Raw genomic sequence first — 19,004 nt, forward strand, 5'->3', positions numbered from 1 at the left:
GGAGAGGATCCTGACCATGGACTTTGCTGGGGGGTGGCCGGAAGCAGCTCCGCGTGGCTCTGCCGCTGCTCGCTGCCGTTTCTCCGGCTGAGGAAAGGGGCGGGGGAGCAGCAGCGGCAGCATGGCCCAGAGGCTGTGACTGGCTGGAATTCCAGCCAATCAGAGCAGTGGAGGCTGGTGCCTGGGAGCAGTATGGGGAGGGTGCAGAGCCACGTGTCCAGGGGTGCTGCCCTGGCAAGCTGCACCCCCGTCGCCCAGACCCTGCACCCCTAGACTGTTCCTGTGCTCCGGCCTATCCAGACCCCCTCTCCGACCCCCTTCCTGCACGCTGCCTCCTACCTCGACTTCCCCGCCACATGCTACGGTTGACCTCTCCCTCCCAGACCCCTCACCTCCACCTTGACCCATCCCTTCCAGGCTCAGCACCCCAAGCCCACTGCCTTGCAGCCCCCACCCGCACTGAACCCCTAAGTTTTGGCCCAGAGGGTCCCACAAAAGGTACTGGCCCCCTTGGGCTTTGAGGCAGGTGTGTGGGGAAGGTCACCGAGCTGTCCGTTTGGGACCACATCAGAGAGGGTGCGTTCGGGGGGTGGGGAGGGTTCTCAGGGGAGGGGTGTCCTGGGGGGGTGTGGGGATGTTGGTTCTCACTTGTGTGGCCCTGACCCAGAAAAGGCTCCCCTCCCCTGAAATAAGTGATCTCAGTAGGGTTTTCCACCTGTGAGTTCGTCGGTCAGATTCTCCTTCCAACCCTCCTTCCCACCCCCGCCCATATATAGAAAATCTAGGATAAAGACTCACTCTGGGAATCCTGATGAACTCATGTAGGCCAGTACGCACGACCAGTCCCTCACTGGGCCCAATCCACGCTAGTACAGGCCCCACTTAGGGAGCTTCAGCTCAAGCTATAATTGTGTATTGAACTCTGGAGATCCCCGGTGTGCCAGACAAAATGGCTGTCACACAAATGTAGAAGTCCACAAAACCAGCCCCTACCCACCTCTCTCACTCCATTTTCAACTGCCCTGAATCTACCCTACAAAACGGTTATCTTCTGTGGCTGTCAGGTTTGCCAGTGGGCTGCCACTTCCTCGTTCAGCCTTTCCTGCAGATGGTCTCACAGCCGCCCTTTGTTTACCTGCCTGTTTGCACTTACTGGCCTTGCAGCTTGAAGGTCGAGGAAGCTGGAGCCAACCTGGTGGGGTCACCGGAGGCTAAGGGAGGTCACAGGCGGGCAGGTGTTACCAAGGGGTGGAGGATGCTGGAGCCAACCTGGTGGGGTCACCGGAGGCTAAGGGAGGTCACAGGCAGGCAGGTGTTACCAAGGGGTGGTGTATGCAGATGTGTAGAAATGCAGAGAGGTGGACGGGACCAAGCCGGAGGTGGAACGGGAGTTATGGATTGAGGGGGAAGCTCTCTTGATGTTACTCTGTCGGACCCTGCAAAGCTAGGGCTCAGCTGTGAGCCGCTAAGTGTGTTGGGAGTCTCCTATGCATCTCCCTTTGCACCAGTGCAGCTAGAACAACAGATCCCAACAGGTTCCAGGAATGGACAACTCAGCTGAAGCTAAGCCACCATTTTGGCGACACCGAGAGAGGCCGAGGAGGCTGCTGGGTGAAAAGCAGCGGGCACAGGCAGGCAGCAAAACACCAGAGGGTCTCCCAACTTCTGCCTAGGACATTACACCTCATCACTGAACAGCGCGGCCCTGGACAGCTTGCACTGAGCAGGCGGTTCCTGGTCTGGAGTCTATGGCGCAGGCCTGCAAAGGCTGCACGTTGGCCGCCCACGCCCTTCCTCTTACCAGCCGCCGCTGGGGTTTGATCAGGGGCCGGTTGATGCCGTTCATCTTATGGTAGAGCCCACAGGCGTTGCACAGGTAGTGGCCGGTGCCGTCTCTCCTCCAGAGCGGGGTGGACATGGCACCGCAGTTGACACATTCCCGCCCCTCTGAGTAGTCCTCGAAGAATTCTGTCGGCAGGAGAGGGAAGACAGAGACGGGGGGGAAGAGTAAGTTAAATGGAACCTTTGTTAAAATCTCCGCTCTTGGTGCTAAATACTCAGGCTGTTCCTTGCTGTCCACAGGGAGCAAGACAACTGACACGGGAGCAGGCCCTTCCTTGGAAAAGGCAGGCCGACTTCGTGGCCAGGCCCATTGCTTGGGAGTCAGGAGTTTTGAGCTCTGCCATATTTTCTACAGAAACTTGGACAAGTTACTCACTCGGCTCTGTGCCCCTTCTAATAAATGAGGAGAATCACAGAACGCTAGAAGGGACCTTGAGAGCTCACTAAGCCCAGTCCCCTGCCCTCCGGGCAGGACCAAGCACCATCTAGACCATGGTTTCCCAAATTGGGGGGCGTGAAGAAATTCCAGGCAAAAAGCAACCCAACACCCCCCCATCATTCCCCCCACCCGAGGAAAGATCCGGCCTTTGCTTCCGGCTCTCAGCCCCTGCCATTTTACGTGGGTGACCCGGCATAGCCGCTATAAAAAGCAGGCGATAGACGAAGACCCATGTGGAGCTAGCTGCCTTCTGCAAAAGTGAACGAGTGTGGGTTGGGGGCAAGAAGGAGGAGGATGGGGTTAGACGGGGGGCTGGGGGTGCCTGCCTCAGATGAGAGGGATGGGATAAGGTAAGAGCAGGGGGCTGGTGGTGCTTGGCTTTGTGGGAGGGGAGGGGCTTGGTGGGCGGCTCTCAGGCAGGCGGGTGGCTGGCGTGGGCAGCTCTGGCAGCTGGCATGGGGCACAGGAGCTAGCCAGCTGGGGCTGCACCAGGCACCCGCAAGAGGCCAAGAAAAAAAAAAACTATTTGTGATTATTTTTAATTTTAAAATCAAGTTTTTGTGTCTTTTGTGAATTATGAATTGAATTTTTTGTTAAGGGGGGTTGGATGATAGTAGTAAAGGGGGGGACATGAGGGTTTCTCAAAAGTCAAAGGGGAGGGGGGCGTGATGCCAAAAAGTTTGGGAACTGCTGCATTAGACCATCCCTGAGAGGTATTTATCTACCCTGCTCTTAAAAATCTCCAATGCTGGCGATTCCACAGCCTCCAGGGGCTCCGTGTCAGGGGTGCGTGTGCACGGATGAGGGGTCATATGCACCCTTCACTAGCCGCGCCCCCTCCCGGCACTCACCCAAGGCTGCCTCACTTCCAGTTAGTCAGGGGGCAGTCCCACCCCACCCCTTGAGCACCACGCCCTGAGAGGTAGGTGGGGGCAGAGCAGGATCAGAACAGGGGAACAGGTGGGGAGGAACTTGGGGACAAGGGAAACCTCGGGGGTGGGCCCACCGCATCTCCTCAGCGCTCCCATCCCAGTCACCACTGAGAACCTCACAGACAATTTATTCCAAGCAATACTTCCCGACCTCACCTGGTGTCGTGTGGATAAAATCCATGAACCACTACAAGCCTCTCAGACCCTAGGCTGCTGGTTATCAACCTCTTTTCCCTAAAAACATCCCAAAGGTGCTAGGGGATCTCCAGGTGCCCAGGGGCCACTGCCCTGGAGCGAACAGGGCTATGAAACAGCCTAGAGGGGACATGCCGAGCCCCTCTTCTCATCACAGCCACGCTGCTAACGCAGGCCCACCTCGAACGCCCGCTCGGGTCAATGGAAAGACTCCCGCGGAGGCTGGTTGGGCTCAGCGAGACGACACGTGAAAAGAGCGTGCAGCTACACAGGGGGCAAAGTCCTCCGTCTGACACGTAAATCAGGAAGAGAAGCTCTTTCCCCACTTGCACATGCAAGCAGGGATCGCTGTGTGACAGCTCGAGCTCCGCCCACGCAGGTAACCCATCATCCGCCCAACAGGAGCCTCATCACCAGGCATTCACCTTGTGACCAGCGTTCCCTGTAAGGCTGAGTGCTTGGGCTGCTGGCTTGGAGATTCCGATGCCACCACCAACATTCATAGCCTCCTACCACTGGCAGCACATGTTCCTATGGGGGGTGTAGATCCACCCCTGCCTCAGTGCATGTAACACAATTTATTCTGCCCATGCAGGGAAAAAATTAGAGGGATCCCTCCCTGCTTGTCACTCTCACCGGAGAGAAAGCAGACCTCCACTGCTTGCGGGAGAGGAGACCTTCCCCAAGAAGAGATAAATGAAGGCTGCTGCAGTGACCATGGTGAACCACTAGAGGGCCACTTGACCATATGCTTTAGACCAGCAAACCACACAGGGAGGTTTTCAGCATTTCATCCAAGTACCCACATGGACATAAGTGGCTCCGGATGTCACTTACCAAATATGTCCCTGGGATTTTGGAGAAGCTAAAGAGATGCTTCCTCAAGCACTGCACCCCAAGACAGACACAGGAGAGTAAGCCAGGGAGGTGAAGCATGGGAATGTGTTGCCTGGAGAGGTGGTGGATTCTCCATCCCTCGAGGTTTTTAAGTCCCGGCTTGACAAGTTCCTGGCTGGGATGACTTTGTGGGTGTTGATCCTGCTTGAAGCAGGGCGCTGGACTCGATGACCCCCTGAGGTCCCTTCCAGCTCTAGGATTCTATGATTCTGCCTCAGCAGATATGAGATTAGTGCACATTGCTTGGACAACACGTCAGAGATGGCTCACATCCTGATTTTCATATCTCAGGTCCAACTTCCGGTGGTGGGCTACGCATGGTAAACGTTCTGGGTCTGATCCAGAGGAGCTGCACCTGTCACAGCTGCTTAGCGCGGGCTCCAGAAACTCCAGCTCCAGAAGTCCAGCTCCAATTCAGTCTCCAGAGCTTACCAAGATTACAGTAACTACACAAGTGGGGTAATGGGGGTTCTCCAGAGTTAAACTCAGATTGAGTGTACAGGACAGGCTTTCTAGATGGTGGGTCTAACACAGAGGCTCTCAACCTTACCAGACTCCTGTACCCCTTGCAGGAGTCTGAGGAGATGGGTTGCACCCTCAGCAAATTTGGGGATGACGCTAAACTACAGGGACAGGTAGATACATTGTGAGGGTAGCGATAAGGTCCAGAGTGACCTAGACAATTAGATGATTGGGCCAAAAGAATTCTGATGAGGTTCAACAAGGACAAGGGCAGAGTCCTGCACTTGGGATGGAAGAATCGCTAACAATGCTACAGGCTGGGTGCCAACTGGCTAAGCAGAAGTTCTGCAGAAAAGTACCTGGAGATTACAGTGGATGAGAAGCTGGATATGAGCAAAGAGTGTTCCCTGGCAGCCAAGAAGGCTAATGGCATAGTGGGTGTATTAGTAGGAGTACTGCCAGCAGATCTAGGGAGTGATTATTCCCCTTTATTCAGCACTGCTGAGGTCACATCTGCAGTCTTGCATCCAATTCTGGATCCCCCAGTATAGAAAGGATATGGACACACTGGACAGAGTCCAGCGGAATGTGACAAAAATGATGAGGGGACTGGAGCACATGACCTATAAGGAGAGGCTGAGGGATTTGGGCTTGTTTAGTCTACAGAAGAGAAGACTGAGGAGCAATTTGATAGCAGCCTTCAAGTACTTGAAAGGGCATTCCAAAGAGGATGGAGAGAAGCTGTTCTCAGTGGTGACAGAGGACAGAACAAGGAGCAATGGCTTAAGTTGCAGTAGGGGAGGTGTAGGTCAGATATTAGAAAAAACTATTTCACCAGGAGGGTGGTCAAGCTCTGGAAAGGGTTGTCTAGAGAGGTGGTGGAAATTCCATCCCTAAAGGTCTTTAAGTTTTAGCTTGACAAAACCCTGGCTGGGATGTTTCAGTTGAGGGGGGGTGAACTCAATGACCTCCTGAGGTCCCTTCTGCCCTCTGATTCTATGTTTCACCTCACTGAACAATAACATGCATTTTTACTATGCAATTATAAAATAAATCCATTGGAATATATTGCACTTACATGTCAGCGTATAATACAATAGTACAGTACAAACAAGTCATTGTCAGTGTGAAACGGTAGTTTGTACTGATTTGGCTAGCCTGTAGCCTGTTGTGAAACTAGAGAAACAGCTATCTAAATAACTTGATATACTCCAGAAGACTTCTGTGTATCAAAATGACTAGTCTAAGGCTGGGTCTACACTACTGAGTTTTGTCAGCAGAAGGGGCTCTCTGTTGACATAACTCAGGGTGTGTCTACACACTTAAAGCGTTCTGTCAACAAAGTCTCAACAAAACTCTGCATTTTCTTCAACAGTATTATCCCTCGACAGATGCTTCTAGTGCAGTAGGTAGTCCATCGCGTCCGACGATGACGTCTTGAGCTTGCACAGGCTCATCAGTTGTGGACTCGCATGTGGCTAAGAGTCCAAGCGTTGACCGGCATGGGCGTTCACAGTGGGGGCAAGAGAATTGTCCTGGCTCTGTTGGTGTGGCTGCTGCTGTTGCTTTCTTCCTCTCAGGAGCATCAATGAGGGGTACGTGTCGCTGCTCTTCAAGGTTGTCATACGCGTGTCATACGACAGCACGCCAGCCTGTTTGGCCTTTTGCATGCTGCTCTAGCTGATCTGGTTTTAAACCAGCATGAGCAATGTGGGCCTTCACACAGTCTTTATATCTCTTGCGAGGCCTAACTTGATTCCTTTTGCCCTGGGAGTGTTCACTGTAGAGGATCTGCTTAGGGATTCTCAACTCTTCCATTCGTATGACGTGCCCTGTCCACCGAAGTTGGGCTTTCAGAATCATGGCTTTGATGCCCAGGGTTGCTGCTCTGTCCAAGACTTCCAGATTCCATTACCCTGTCAGCAGTAACTTCTGTCGACAGATACTTCTAGTGTAGACACAGCCGAACAGACTCAGGTCATTCTGGGATAGGGTGACCAGATAACAAGTGCGAAAAATCAAGACACTTGGTTGTGAGAGAGGTTAAGGAGACCATAGTTGCATATTTAAGGCAAAGACATTAACATAGGGACTGTCTTGACCATATGGGGACATCCCGTCACCCTCACCTTAGATCAGGGAGAGAGGGAAACTACAAAAGTATCTATGCGGATAAGAAGAAATGGTGCAACCCCCTCCTCAGTAGAAAAGAATGGCAATTCCATGCAATGCCCTTTGACTTGGCAAAATGAGGACATCTGGTGTATGCATCCAGGGGATATAAATATCTAACCCGCTACGACTGCAAAGCATCACCAACGTTAACCCATGCAGGGAACAACAGCCTATGGCAGCTGTCAGTTTGCAGCCTTATTCCTACAGATAACAGATTAACCTCTTTCAAATGGCTCTGGGGCAGCCCCAGCTGACAAGGAGCATGAGGCAGGGGGAGTTGTTACAAAATCATCCCTGCAGGCTAGCTTCCCTGATTACCACTGAAGGAACTCGAGGCTCAGTCTAAACATAGAAACTACACAGAGTGCCTAGAATGTAGCTGCAGCATTTGTTCCTTGAGCCACGAAAGAATGATAACAAAAAGGGGTGGGGGAGGGAAAAAACAGGGTAGCTGAGTTAGTTCTGGGTTTGTGACACATCTTGGCCACCCCGGGAGGTTTCAGCCGTCTGGGATTTCTCATGCAGAAACACAGTACATGCTGTGTACTGGAGGATGGGGACAGAATATACATAACGTCCAGACCAGTGCTGATAAAAGCGCATTTTTGGAAGCTGTTCAGGCTAGGCCAAGCCAAACAGAAGCTGCTGCAGAAGTGGCCTGTTCTGCGCTATAGTACGGAGCAGAGAATCAGAGAAGACTAGAGCTGGAAGAGACCTCAGGAGGTCGTCTGGCCCAACCCCTGCTCAAAGCAGAGCCAGTTCCAACTAAATCATTCCTGCCAGGGTTTTGTCAAGCTAAGACTTAAAAGATCTCTAAGGACGGAGATTCCACCACCTCTCTAGGCAACCCATTCCAGTGCTTCACCACCCTCTTGGTGAAATTATTTTTCCTAATATCCACCCCACACTGCAACTTGAGACCATTGCTCCTCCTTCTGGCATCTATCACCACTGAGAACAGCCCCTCTTCATTCTCTTTGTAATCTCCCTTCAGGCAGTTGAAGGCTGCTATCAAATCCCCCCCTCATTCTTCCCTTCTGTAGACTAAAATGAGCCCAGGAGCATAGAAACCTTTCATGCAACATAGCCTTTGTTATAGCTGCATGCTCTCTGGGACCTTAGCAGATCTCTTCACAGGCAAACCAGAGACATGCATAGTCTCAGAGAGGTCGCTGTGTTAGTCTGTATCGTCACCAAACAAAGAAAGCAGTCCTGTAGCACCTTAAAGACTAATAACTAACAGAAATATTTGTCTTTAGAATAACAGTTTTGACCCAAAGAACCTGTTTCTCACTTATAAGAATATCTATACTGTGTCAGACCAAAGGGCCATTGAGCCAAGGATCCGGTATTCCAACAGTGACCAATGTCAAACGCCCCAGAGGGAGTTAACAGAACAAGTACTCATTAAATGATCCCTCTGCTGTCATCCATTTCCAGTCGCTGACAAACAGAGGCTAGGAACACGATTCCTACCCACCCTGGCTAATAGCCTTTGATGGACCTAACGCTGCTGAAGTCCTGGTCTTCCCAACATCCTCTGGCAAGGAGTTCCACAGGTCTATTCTTTGCCCACAGCAGATCTGTTGGTGCCCCAATCTTTCCCATGGCAGCTCTTGGTTGCAGGGTCAACAGTTAAGCCAGGAACAATCAGGATTCTAACATAAGGTTCTGACACAAAAACCATTAAGGTCAAGAGGAGCCTTCCAAGGGTCTGAGTTGCCTTTGGATGCATAACAGAATGTATTTTGCAACTTAATTTTGAGGCTTGAGATAGCTGGCATTTTTCTTTAAGTTCTAACTCCTGGAGTCATGTTATTAGACAAGATAATCGGCATTCCGTTGGAAAATAAATGGAATGATTTTGATCTACGTGCTTGCGCAGAACAGCTTGAAAACGTGAGCAAATGCACCAAAAAGCTCAGAAACCAGAAGGCAAACAAACAAACAAACAAGCAAACAAAAGGCCTTTAAAAAAATCACAATTTTTATGCCATTCTCACTATGTAATGGGCCTGACTCATCATTTTGGAAAAAACAGAATTGCCAATACTGTGCCTATAAGGTCTTTCTTGTCTCCTTACAACTGGCTGAGTCTCAACCAAACCTTAGGCTACAGATACACTATGAGATAATTTCGATTTTATTGAATTCCATTTTATAACTCTGGGATTTATAAATTTGACTTTGAGTATCCTCACTTCCCACAAAGTCGAGTTAGTGCTGCCACACTCGCGTGGCCAAACATTGACTGTTGCAGCAGTGCATTGTGGGAACCTATCGCACAGTTCCCCCAGCCCCACATTCTGCCCCCTGCCCCCAGGCCCGACTGTACCCCCACTGCCTGCAGCGCTCACCCTACTGCCTGGTTCCCAGGTCCCCACAGCATAGGGGAGCCGGGAAATTGACCGGTGCTGCTGCACCTGGTTCGCGGAAGCCATGAGCCAGGTGCAGCAGAGAGCCAGGTGCTGTGCCGGTCAGTTTCCTGGCTCCCGCAAGCGCAGGGAGCTGGGAGCCAGGTGCAACAGCTCCAGTCAGTCTCTGGAGGCTAGTGAATTTGATTCAAAGGCATGGCACTTCCACACCAGTCTTTGAACTGTTAAATTTAAACTTGACGCGTACACCCACTCGGTTCCAACGATATTATATTAATATTAGTGCTCCCAAATCAAGCTAAGGGTATTTACAGTGAGGACAGTCACTTGGTACAATTGAGCGAACTGCCTTAAATCTGAATTTATCTTGTAGTGTAGATGTAGCCACAGATCAATAACTATCATTAGAAAAAGCAAGACACTAGAGCACCCAGTTTAGAAACAAATTATTCCTGTGAAAAATCTCAACAAAAGCAAAAATACTAATGAATGCAAAAAAAAAAAAATGTCTTCCGAATTTTGGGAGCATTTCAATTAAGGTCCCAATATTTTCAAAAGAAAAAAAATTGCACACAATTTTTTTATTTTGTCAAAAGGTTATTTTTCTTTGAAAATAAATTGCAGGGCCAAATTTTCAATGCACTCCACAAACAAGATAAAATAAAACCAAAACCTGTAAGATGGGGCTCGTCTAAAATTTTAATTCAAATATATTTCCAGAGGAAAACCGTGTTTTCAACAAAATAGAAGTATGCATGTGAAATGCATGCTTTATATATCAGAAAACCAAATATTGGAAATAGCTAAAAGTCAAAAAGATTTCATCTGAGAACTTATTTAAGAGCTAGGGGACACCAAATGAAATTAATAGGTAGCAGGTTTAAAACTAATAAAAGAAAGTTCTTTTTCACACAGCACATAGTTAACCTGTGGAACTCCTTGCCAGAGGAGGCTGTGAAGGCCAGGACTATAATGAGTTCAAAGAAGAGCTAGCTAATTTATGGAGGTTAGGTCCATAAAAAGCTATTAGCCAGTGGGTAGGAATGGTGTCCCTGGTCTCTGTTTATCAGAAGCTGGAGATGGCTGGCTGGAGACAAGTCGCTCAATCATTGTCTTTGGTCCACCCCCTCTGGGGCACCTGGCTCTGGCCACTGTTGGCAGATGGGATACTTTGCGAGATGGACCTTTGGTCTGACCCAGTAATGGCCATTCTCATGTTCTTATGTTCTTAACATTCTTTTGTTCTCAGCCAAAAACGAGGAAAAACTTTCTGAAAACCAAATTTGCAGGGTTTTCATTTCCTGAGGAAAAAAATCAAAATTTTCAGCTAAAACTTTGAAAGAAACTACACTAAATTTTTTTTCCCTCAGAGTTTCCTGCATTTTCCATCCAGCTCCACTGTCAACTATTATCATTACTCCGGGCCTGAGGTCTACTGGGACAGGCACATGTTGCGAAGATTTTTTCCACGAGAGTCTCTCCCTTTCCTCCCCCGTCTTCTCTCTAAGGTAGACCCATGGCTTACACGATTGTGACTTGCACGTTTCTTGGACTAACACGAGTTGGAATAATGATGGAATTACTGTACGGGAAGCAAGGCTAAGGCAGGGGTGAAACAGCACCGGCTTCTCGGCACCCCCGATCCAGTTTCCAGGGCTTGCCAATCCAGGCTGAGTCACATTCGCCTAGTGGCGGTGCTGAAATCACTTCCTGCCTCGGGTGCAGCCACTGCCCAGGCTGCCTCCTCCCGGCACTAAACCAGCTCCCTCCTCACCTGCCCCTCTCTCTGCCTGTTCCTGGGGGGCCTGTCAGGGAGCTCAAGCACTGAGCCACTGCTCACACCATGCACACTGAAGCTAGGGGCGCCCACAGCACATGAGGCTTGTGGTAACACCGCTGCCCAGCCGGGGGGAAACACTGCAGAGCCAAGGGAGGGGAGGGGTGCGCCTCTCTGCAGTGGCGGAACACAGCCAATCCGGAGCCAGGGGAAGCCAGCCCCAGCCAATCACAGCACGTTGCGTTTGCGTGAATGGCAGAGCGGGTTGCATGCTGGTGGGTGGGGAGTGTGGGGGCCAGTCCTAGCTAATTAGCAGCCCCAGGCAAATGGGGCCTGCGGGGCTGCCCAGCTGCTGCACCTTCCCCCACCCCCACAGGCCTTGCTGTAACCCCAGTCAGCCACAGCACTTCCCAGCCACCAGACCACTCAGCTGCAGCCCATGGTCCTCCCCTGTCCCTGCACAGCATGGCAAGGCAAGGCAGGGCAGAGAATCCCTTAGCCCCAGCCGCTGAGCTGGACATTTGCAAAGGGGGCACCTGAACTTATGATTATAATTGGAGATACACATTTCCTGGAACAAAAGGGACCTCAGGAGGTCATCTAGTCCAGTCCCCTGCCCCCTTGGCAGGACCAAGCACCATCCCTGATATCTATTTGCCCCAATCCCTGAGCAGCCTCTACAAGGATTGAACTCACAACCCTGGGTTTAGGGGACCAATGCTCAAACCACTAAGCTATCCCTCCTGCAAAGTTTGACAAACATGCAATTCCCCAGGAACGCAGCCTGTGCGTAAGTCGGGGATTTACTGTATTGGTTTCTCACTCTGCCCATGTCCCGCTGTGGTTTTCCACCTTTCTTTCCTCCCACCAGAGTTTTTCATTCTGTCGTGTCCTTCCAGTTTCTCACAGTCTCTCTCTGTACTGGAATCCCTCTCATTTTCAAGTAGGTTTAACCTGGCTTACCCATCATGGGTGCCTAACATCTGTCAGTCCACTAAGTGGGACTGGCCACAAATAATTTCCTGCAAAATGCTGGGATTTTGCTTACATTAAAATGGTTGCAGACAGTCTGATCGCCAAAAAAGAGTTCAACTTCTCACCAGAAAAAACTGAAGTATTTTCCATTTCCAGCCATTCTGGGCTGAATATGTTCACTTTGGGAGGGGAGGGAATTCCAGCTGATTAGCGAATGGTTGAAGTTTCTTCAAGGATGACAAACATGTTTTGCTTTCATTTAAATCCTCCTCAGAGAGAAAAAAACAAACCATTTCTCACTTAGCCCTGCACCTTAATCCACAGTTTTGGAGTCGCACCATAGCTTTAATGGTAACTCCAGACAGCTCATTGTTTCTGAAAACCAGAGGGTGAATATTACCCAGCTGTTCTTGGGCCATGCAGAAGCCTCTGTCACCAGTTACACCCCTATATGTTAGTCTGTAAGGTGCCACAGGACTTCTTGTTGTCTTGAAGATACAGACTAACACAGTGACCTCTCTGATACTTATCCTCAGCAGGCTAATCTCCCAGGTGCATGCATCAAGGAACAGGCTGCCCAAGGGAAAATGCAAAGGCAGAAGATGAGATTCGCAAGGTGTGATCTCACCCCATCTCACACAGCCCTACAGATCTTCTAGGAGAGACTGCTAATGTTCCTCATCAGGAAGAAATACCGCCTCTTCTCCAGGGCATACTTTATAGTGCTGAGACCCTTTTAACAGGAATGCTCCCTCGGAAGGCATCACCACACAGTATGAACTGGCTGAGAACTGGAGTTCTGAGCTTTGATCAGTGTTTCCTATGAACTGAGAGCTTGGGCAGCCACTCAGGAGAAATTTAGGTGCTGCCCAGCTGATTAGCAGAACGCCCGCAGCCCGCAGCAGGTGATCTATTGGTGGTGTGCATTGGCACACGCCACGGTGCACATAAAGTTTATTCTGCCCACAGATGGCAAAAATTAGAGGGAACCCTGGCTTTAATATATGGTGTGTAGTCTTTGGTGCTGCCCCATTCTCCTGTCTGTAGCGGTGAATCAGAGGGCAGGAAATGGGATGCCTTTCTAAGCAAGAGACTCATGGGCTAGAAGACCAACCACATCCAGGTGAGCTTGCGGTGCGGAGTTTTTGGCCCTGTGTTGTACAGGAGACAGGCTGGAGACCATAATGGTCCCTGGCAGGGGCAAGGCCTGCAGCCAGGGGGTTGCCCAAGGACATGGGGGTGAGGCGGGTTGTCCCAGACCCTGCAACCCTCAACCACGAGGAGCCTTGCCTGTAACAGCCTATGATTCTACAAAAGAAAGCGTCTAACTTGTAAAGACTGCACCCAAGCCAGCCCTTCCCCCCTGAGCAGCTCTTCGTCTCCTCATCCTCTGCTCCCATCCCCTCTCGTGCTGCACAGTGACACCGGAGGTACGGCTGGGTGGAATTCTCTGGCCCATGCCAGGCAGCAGGACAGACGGACAAGAACGGCCCCGTTTGGCCTTTCAATCGGTGGTACCCGAAGTTCTCAAAATGTGCAGATTTGAGCCTTCATCTCTTCTCGCCTCCACCCACTGCCCCAGTTACATGACAGGGACAATCCTCCACTCCAAGAGCGAAGTCTTGGGCGACGGCAGCCGTCAGCGTTTGACAGCTCTGCTCCGACTCCATCGTGTGCCATCGGGAAGCCTGTTCACGGCGCTGAGAACCGGTGCACAACAATGGCAGTCAGCCAGTACGGCGAGGTCTGCCAGGACACGAGGGTCACACAGCCGCGCAGATTTGGTTCGGTTAATAATAACAAGGTTCATTTCACAAGGAAGATTAAGTAACATCAGCCTCTGGCGGCTCCCAGTGGAAGGCGTCTCGGTGAATGATTTCATGGCTTTAAATCCAGTCATTATGAGCCCTTTTGACACTTATTCTTCCCCCCACCTCTGCTTAGCAGCCTGGAAAGGAAACATTTATTCAGGCTGCAAATTGCCTGAACAGCTCCCCTGGGGAGTCCGAACAATGGGAGAGAAAGGAAGGGCTCCTCCAGTCACGCTCCAGCCACCAATTTCCCTTTCACGGAGCCGCCAGCGGAGATTTATGGGTCCATAATGTGACCTCGCTATCAGCCTTCTTGCCAAGGAGGTCCTTCTGTGGAGATTTACGCTCTGCCCAGAATGGGGCGCAGGAAGGCGGCCTGGGAGGGGATCGCCAGGGAAAGGATTCGGCCGCCATTTGTAACACGCAGTCCCGACGCACCTTAAAGACTAACGGATTTATTTATTAGGTTGTGAGCCTTTGTGGGTGAGACCAGCTCTTCAGAGAATGACACAGCTGCCACTGGCTGGAATGGCTCCCTGCCCTCTCAGGACTCATCGCCTCCGCCTGCCTCCCTGACTCGTGCATCCTCATCAAACAGCGTCTTGTGCTCGTTTCCTGCTCCTTTGCACACCCAATCCCCTTCCCCTGCTCTTCAGCCAGTGAGATAGGTCTGGCTCGGGGCTGAGTGCTTCAAATTCCCGGCAAAGTCTCTGGCAAAAAAAAGCAGCAGAAACGTAGCACTTTAAAGACGAACAAAATGATTTATTCGGTGTTGAGCTTTCGTGGGACAGACCCACTTCTTCAGATCAAGGTCTCAAACAGTCAAAGCCATCCTGCAGGCTCCCAGTACCTCACTGCATTGAGTCTTCACTATGTGACCCGCGAGGAACGAAGGCAGATTTTAACATGAGACAGCATGGGCTAGTGGTTATGGTGCTGGTCCTGTTTTGACCAGTGACCTGGGATGAGGCTTTCCCGACCCCTTACCTACTGTTTTGTCAGATTACAGGGCTGGGAAACATCTTTCACTACCTGTCTGAGGCAGCCGGCCCCCAGCCTCGGCTGACACCTCTGGGTGATTCCATAACCTCCCTCTGGGCTTTTCAACCTTTTGCCATCTGCAGATCCCTAAAAAATTTCGACCGGCAGCATGGGCTCTTTTGGAAATCTCTGTTGTACTCCAGAGCGCGCCAGTGGTCAGTGGACCACAGGCTGAAACCACCGATCTAACATCAGGATTTTTTTCCCATGTTTGGGGAGGGATATAGAAGAAAAAGTCATTGCCAACATAGATCATTCAGGGTCCACGTGACTAGTTCTCTACCAGTATCAGAGAGGTAGCCGTGTTCGTCTGTATCTTTGAGAACAACAAGAAGTCCTGTGGTACCTTATAGACTAACAGACATTTTGGAGCATAAGCTTTCATGGGCAAAGACCCACTTTGTCAGGTGCATCTGATGAAGTGGGTCTTTGCCCATGAAAGCTTATGCTCCAAAATATTTGTTAGTCTATAAGATGCCACACGACTTCTTGCAGGACTTTACCAGCAAGCTGTCCCGTTTAAACCAAGAGCCTTGCTCACACAGGCCAAATGAACCCAGCGCAGAGGCTGGGCCCCAGAACCAGGGAGAGAGATTTCTGCACCTTAAGTCCTGCGTGGTGGTGGGGGCCTGCACAGGTACACATTTTATTGTGTGGGAACATTTCCATTTAAAAGAGGGATTTCTTTGAAATAAAGCCAAATAAGAATCTAGCAAACGACATATTCCCGTTCAATGTTACAGCCATTCCCAAACCAAGCCTTTGTTTCTTTGGAGTTGAAAACACCTACATTTTGGCCCTTAAAGCGGTCATGTGTACAAGCAGTCACAGGCAAAGAAGACCGACAAAAATGATTAAAGGTGATATGAATTGGGTTTATTTAGTTTGGAAAAGAGAAGGCTGAGAGGGGACGTGATAGCAGCTTTCAAGTACTGAAAAGGGTGTTACAAGGAAGATGGAGGAAAATTATTCTCCTTGGCCTCTGATGATAGGACAAGAAGCAATGGGCTCAAAAATTGTAGCAAGGGAGGCTTAGGTTGGACATTAGGAAAAAATTCCTATCAGGGTGGTTAATTACTGGAATAAATTCCCTACGGTGGTTGGAGAATCTCCAGCCTTGGAGAGATGCATGAACAGGTTAGGTAACTATCTAACAGAGATGGTTTAGACAATGCTTGGTCCTGCCATGAGGGCAGAGGACTGGACTTGATGACCTCTTGAGGTCCCTTGCAGTTCAACTGTTCTATGATGCTATCATCTTGGGGGTCTGAACATGACATCTCTGGATCTAAAGCCAGGCGCTTTCCCTGCCTGAGCTGAAGAGCCAGAGGAGGGGTGATTAGTGCACTTGCCTACAGTCCACATTCCATCTTGCACTTCCTGTGTGACCTGGGGCAGATGACTTAGCCCCTTGGTGACTATCAGCACAATGGAGATAATGGCACCTGTGTAAGTGTGCTGAAGATCTTGAGTGGTAATGTAGGTAGTCCGTCATGTCTGACAATGACGTCTTGAGCTTCCACAGGCTCATCAGTTGTGGACTCGCATGTGGCTGAGGAGTCCAAGCTTTGAACGGCATGGACGTTCACAGTGGGGGCAAGGGAATTGTCCTGGCTCTGTTGGTGCGGCTGCTGCTGCTGCTTTCTTCCTCTCACAAGCATCAATGAAGCGTACGTGTCGCTGCTCTTCAAGGTTGTCATACGCGTGTCGTACGAGAGTACACCAGCCTGTTTGGTCTTTTGCATGCTGCTCTAGCTGATCTGGTTTTAAACCAGCATGAGCAATGTTGGCCTTCACACAGTCTTTATACCTCTTGCGAGGCCTAACTTGATTCCTTTTGCCCTGGGAGAGTTCTCCGTAGAGGAGTTGCTTAGGGATTCTTGACTCCTCCATTCGTATGATGTGCCCTGTCCAGCGAAGCTGGGCTTTCCGAATCATGGCGTCGATGCTTGTGGTTCCTGCTCTGTCCAGGACTTCCAGGTTCATAACTCTGTCCTGCCATTGAATGTGCAATACTGACCTCAGGCTGCATGTGTGGAAGCACTCCAGCAGTTTTATATGTTTTCTGTACAAGGTCCAGCCATACAGGAGACTGGTCAGGACTACAGCCTTGTACACTTTCAGTTGAGTGGACTGTCAGATATTGTGCTGATTCAACACTCGCGCTCTCAGATGTCCTAGTATCTGGCTGGCCTGGCAGACTGTGGCATTGATAAGTCCCTAAGATACAAAGACCATGTCCACTAACTCAAATGCAGCAGCAGACTGATAAAACTGCTACGTACGAGCCAGTCACTAGAGGGGGACAAAAAGCTTCACCTGTTTCATTTTGGACGGGACGTACTTGAGGCAGTTTATTTAACTCTGACAGCTCTTTCCCTCCTCTTCTGCCTGTTATCTTCACCCTGCTTTGATTTGCCCCGTGGAAATGGGTTTCCATGAATACAGTGCTGGAGTCGTGTTTACAGAGAGAGAGAAATTTAATATCAACATTTCTCCACAAAAAAAAGTGCTTTGTCAGTTGAGTGAAACACCTCCACAAAGGAGCAGCCATCCTTCAGAAACAGCCGGGCACTTACCGGCTTTAAACAGAGCCTGAGAGCAGTTCTTCGGCAGGAGAAACTGTGTTTCCTCAGCCTCTTTGTTATGATAAGAGAGGAGAGTGTCACAATTGTGTATACACGAGTCCCAGGTGGACTCTCAGAGGAGTCTCATTTCACACTTGTGCACACTGGTTTTAAAACACAGACCCAGAGTACTCTGAATGGAAAACAGGAAATGCACAGGGCTCCTTCAGATCTCAGCTGGGGTGCACAGCACAGAGGCAGCTGGGATGACAATCAAAAATTATAAGCCAGGCCCCACAAATCATGATTAGCTAATCACAATTAAAAAATATACAGGTTGAACCTCTTATCTAGCACCCTTGGGACCTGACCGGTGCCAGATGAGAGCATTTGCTGGACAACAGGAGGTCAATATTTTCTAGCACATTACCAACACTTCCACTGCTTACTGGGCTCTTAGAAAACATTTAGGGGTAAAATAGAGTTAAATAACAGCATAAAACACTGAGAGCCAGGACTGGTGGCTGTAAACAAACTTTATGGGACCACGGAAAACTTGGCCACACCCATGCTAAGTAGCTGTCCAGCTAACTAAAATCATGCCAGATTACAGAGTTTGGCGGATGAGAGAGTTCCAGATTAGAGAGGCTCAACCTGGACATACATTTCAAGTTCTTTCTATTTTCCTTTGCTTGTCTGAGCCTTTGGGTCATGTTTCAAGTTTTTTCCTCACTGCAACCACAAGGGCTCTACCCTCACTTCATTTCTTGAAACACAGAGCTGAGAGTCCCATGAAATCACATGATCCCAGGAGCTGGGGCTTTAACAGAAAGCACCCAATAGCACAGGACTCATGATAAAAAAACCAACGAGAAGTCCTGCATCACCTCACAGACTACCAGATACTAGGCAGCATAAGTTTTCGTAAGCAAAGACTTTCTTCATCAGATGCATCTGACGAAGCGGGTCTTTGCCAACAAAACCTTATGCACCAAAATGTCTGTAAAGTAGCACTTTAAAGACTAACAAAATAATTTACTAGATGAGCTTTCGTGGGGCAGACCCACTTCTTCAGACCACAGCCATACCAGCTATGGTCTGAAGAAGTGGGTCTGTCCCACGAAAACTCACCTAGTAAATTATTTTGTTAGTCTTTAAAGTGCTACTTTACTGCTTTTTTGTTTTGATAGTATATAGACTAGTGCAGCTTTCTCTCTGTTACTCTCCAAAATATCTGTTAGTCTATAAGGTGCCACAGGACTTCTCGTTGGTATTGCAGGTACAGACTACCACCACTACCCCTATGATAAACAAAAAAAAAAAATCACAAGGGCTACGTCTACACTAGCCCAAAACTTCGAAATGGCGATGCAAATGGCCATTTTGAAGTTTACTAATGAAGAGCTGAAATACATATTCGGCCCCTCATTTGAATACCAGCAGCTGCGGCACTTCGAAATTGACGCGTCTCGCTGCCGTGCAGCTCATCCAGACGGGGCTCCTTTTCGAAAGGACT

The 19,004-nt window shown here is 49.8% G+C and overlaps 1 protein-coding gene across 2 annotated transcripts in view; it reads right to left on the minus strand.

Annotated features, from left to right (window-relative positions):
- Positions 1–19,004, minus strand: part of GATA4 (GATA binding protein 4) — a 55,322-nt gene that overhangs the window by 10,979 nt on the left and 25,339 nt on the right. For both annotated transcript variants that reach the window (XM_074991496.1, XM_074991497.1), the window contains exon 3: positions 1,802–1,968. In XM_074991496.1, coding sequence (XP_074847597.1) covers positions 1,802–1,968 — 167 coding nt within the window. The remainder of the gene's footprint in view (positions 1–1,801; positions 1,969–19,004) is intronic.

Source organism: Carettochelys insculpta, chromosome 3 (genome assembly GCF_033958435.1).
Source record: "Carettochelys insculpta isolate YL-2023 chromosome 3, ASM3395843v1, whole genome shotgun sequence".
NCBI lineage: Eukaryota > Metazoa > Chordata > Testudines > Carettochelyidae > Carettochelys > Carettochelys insculpta.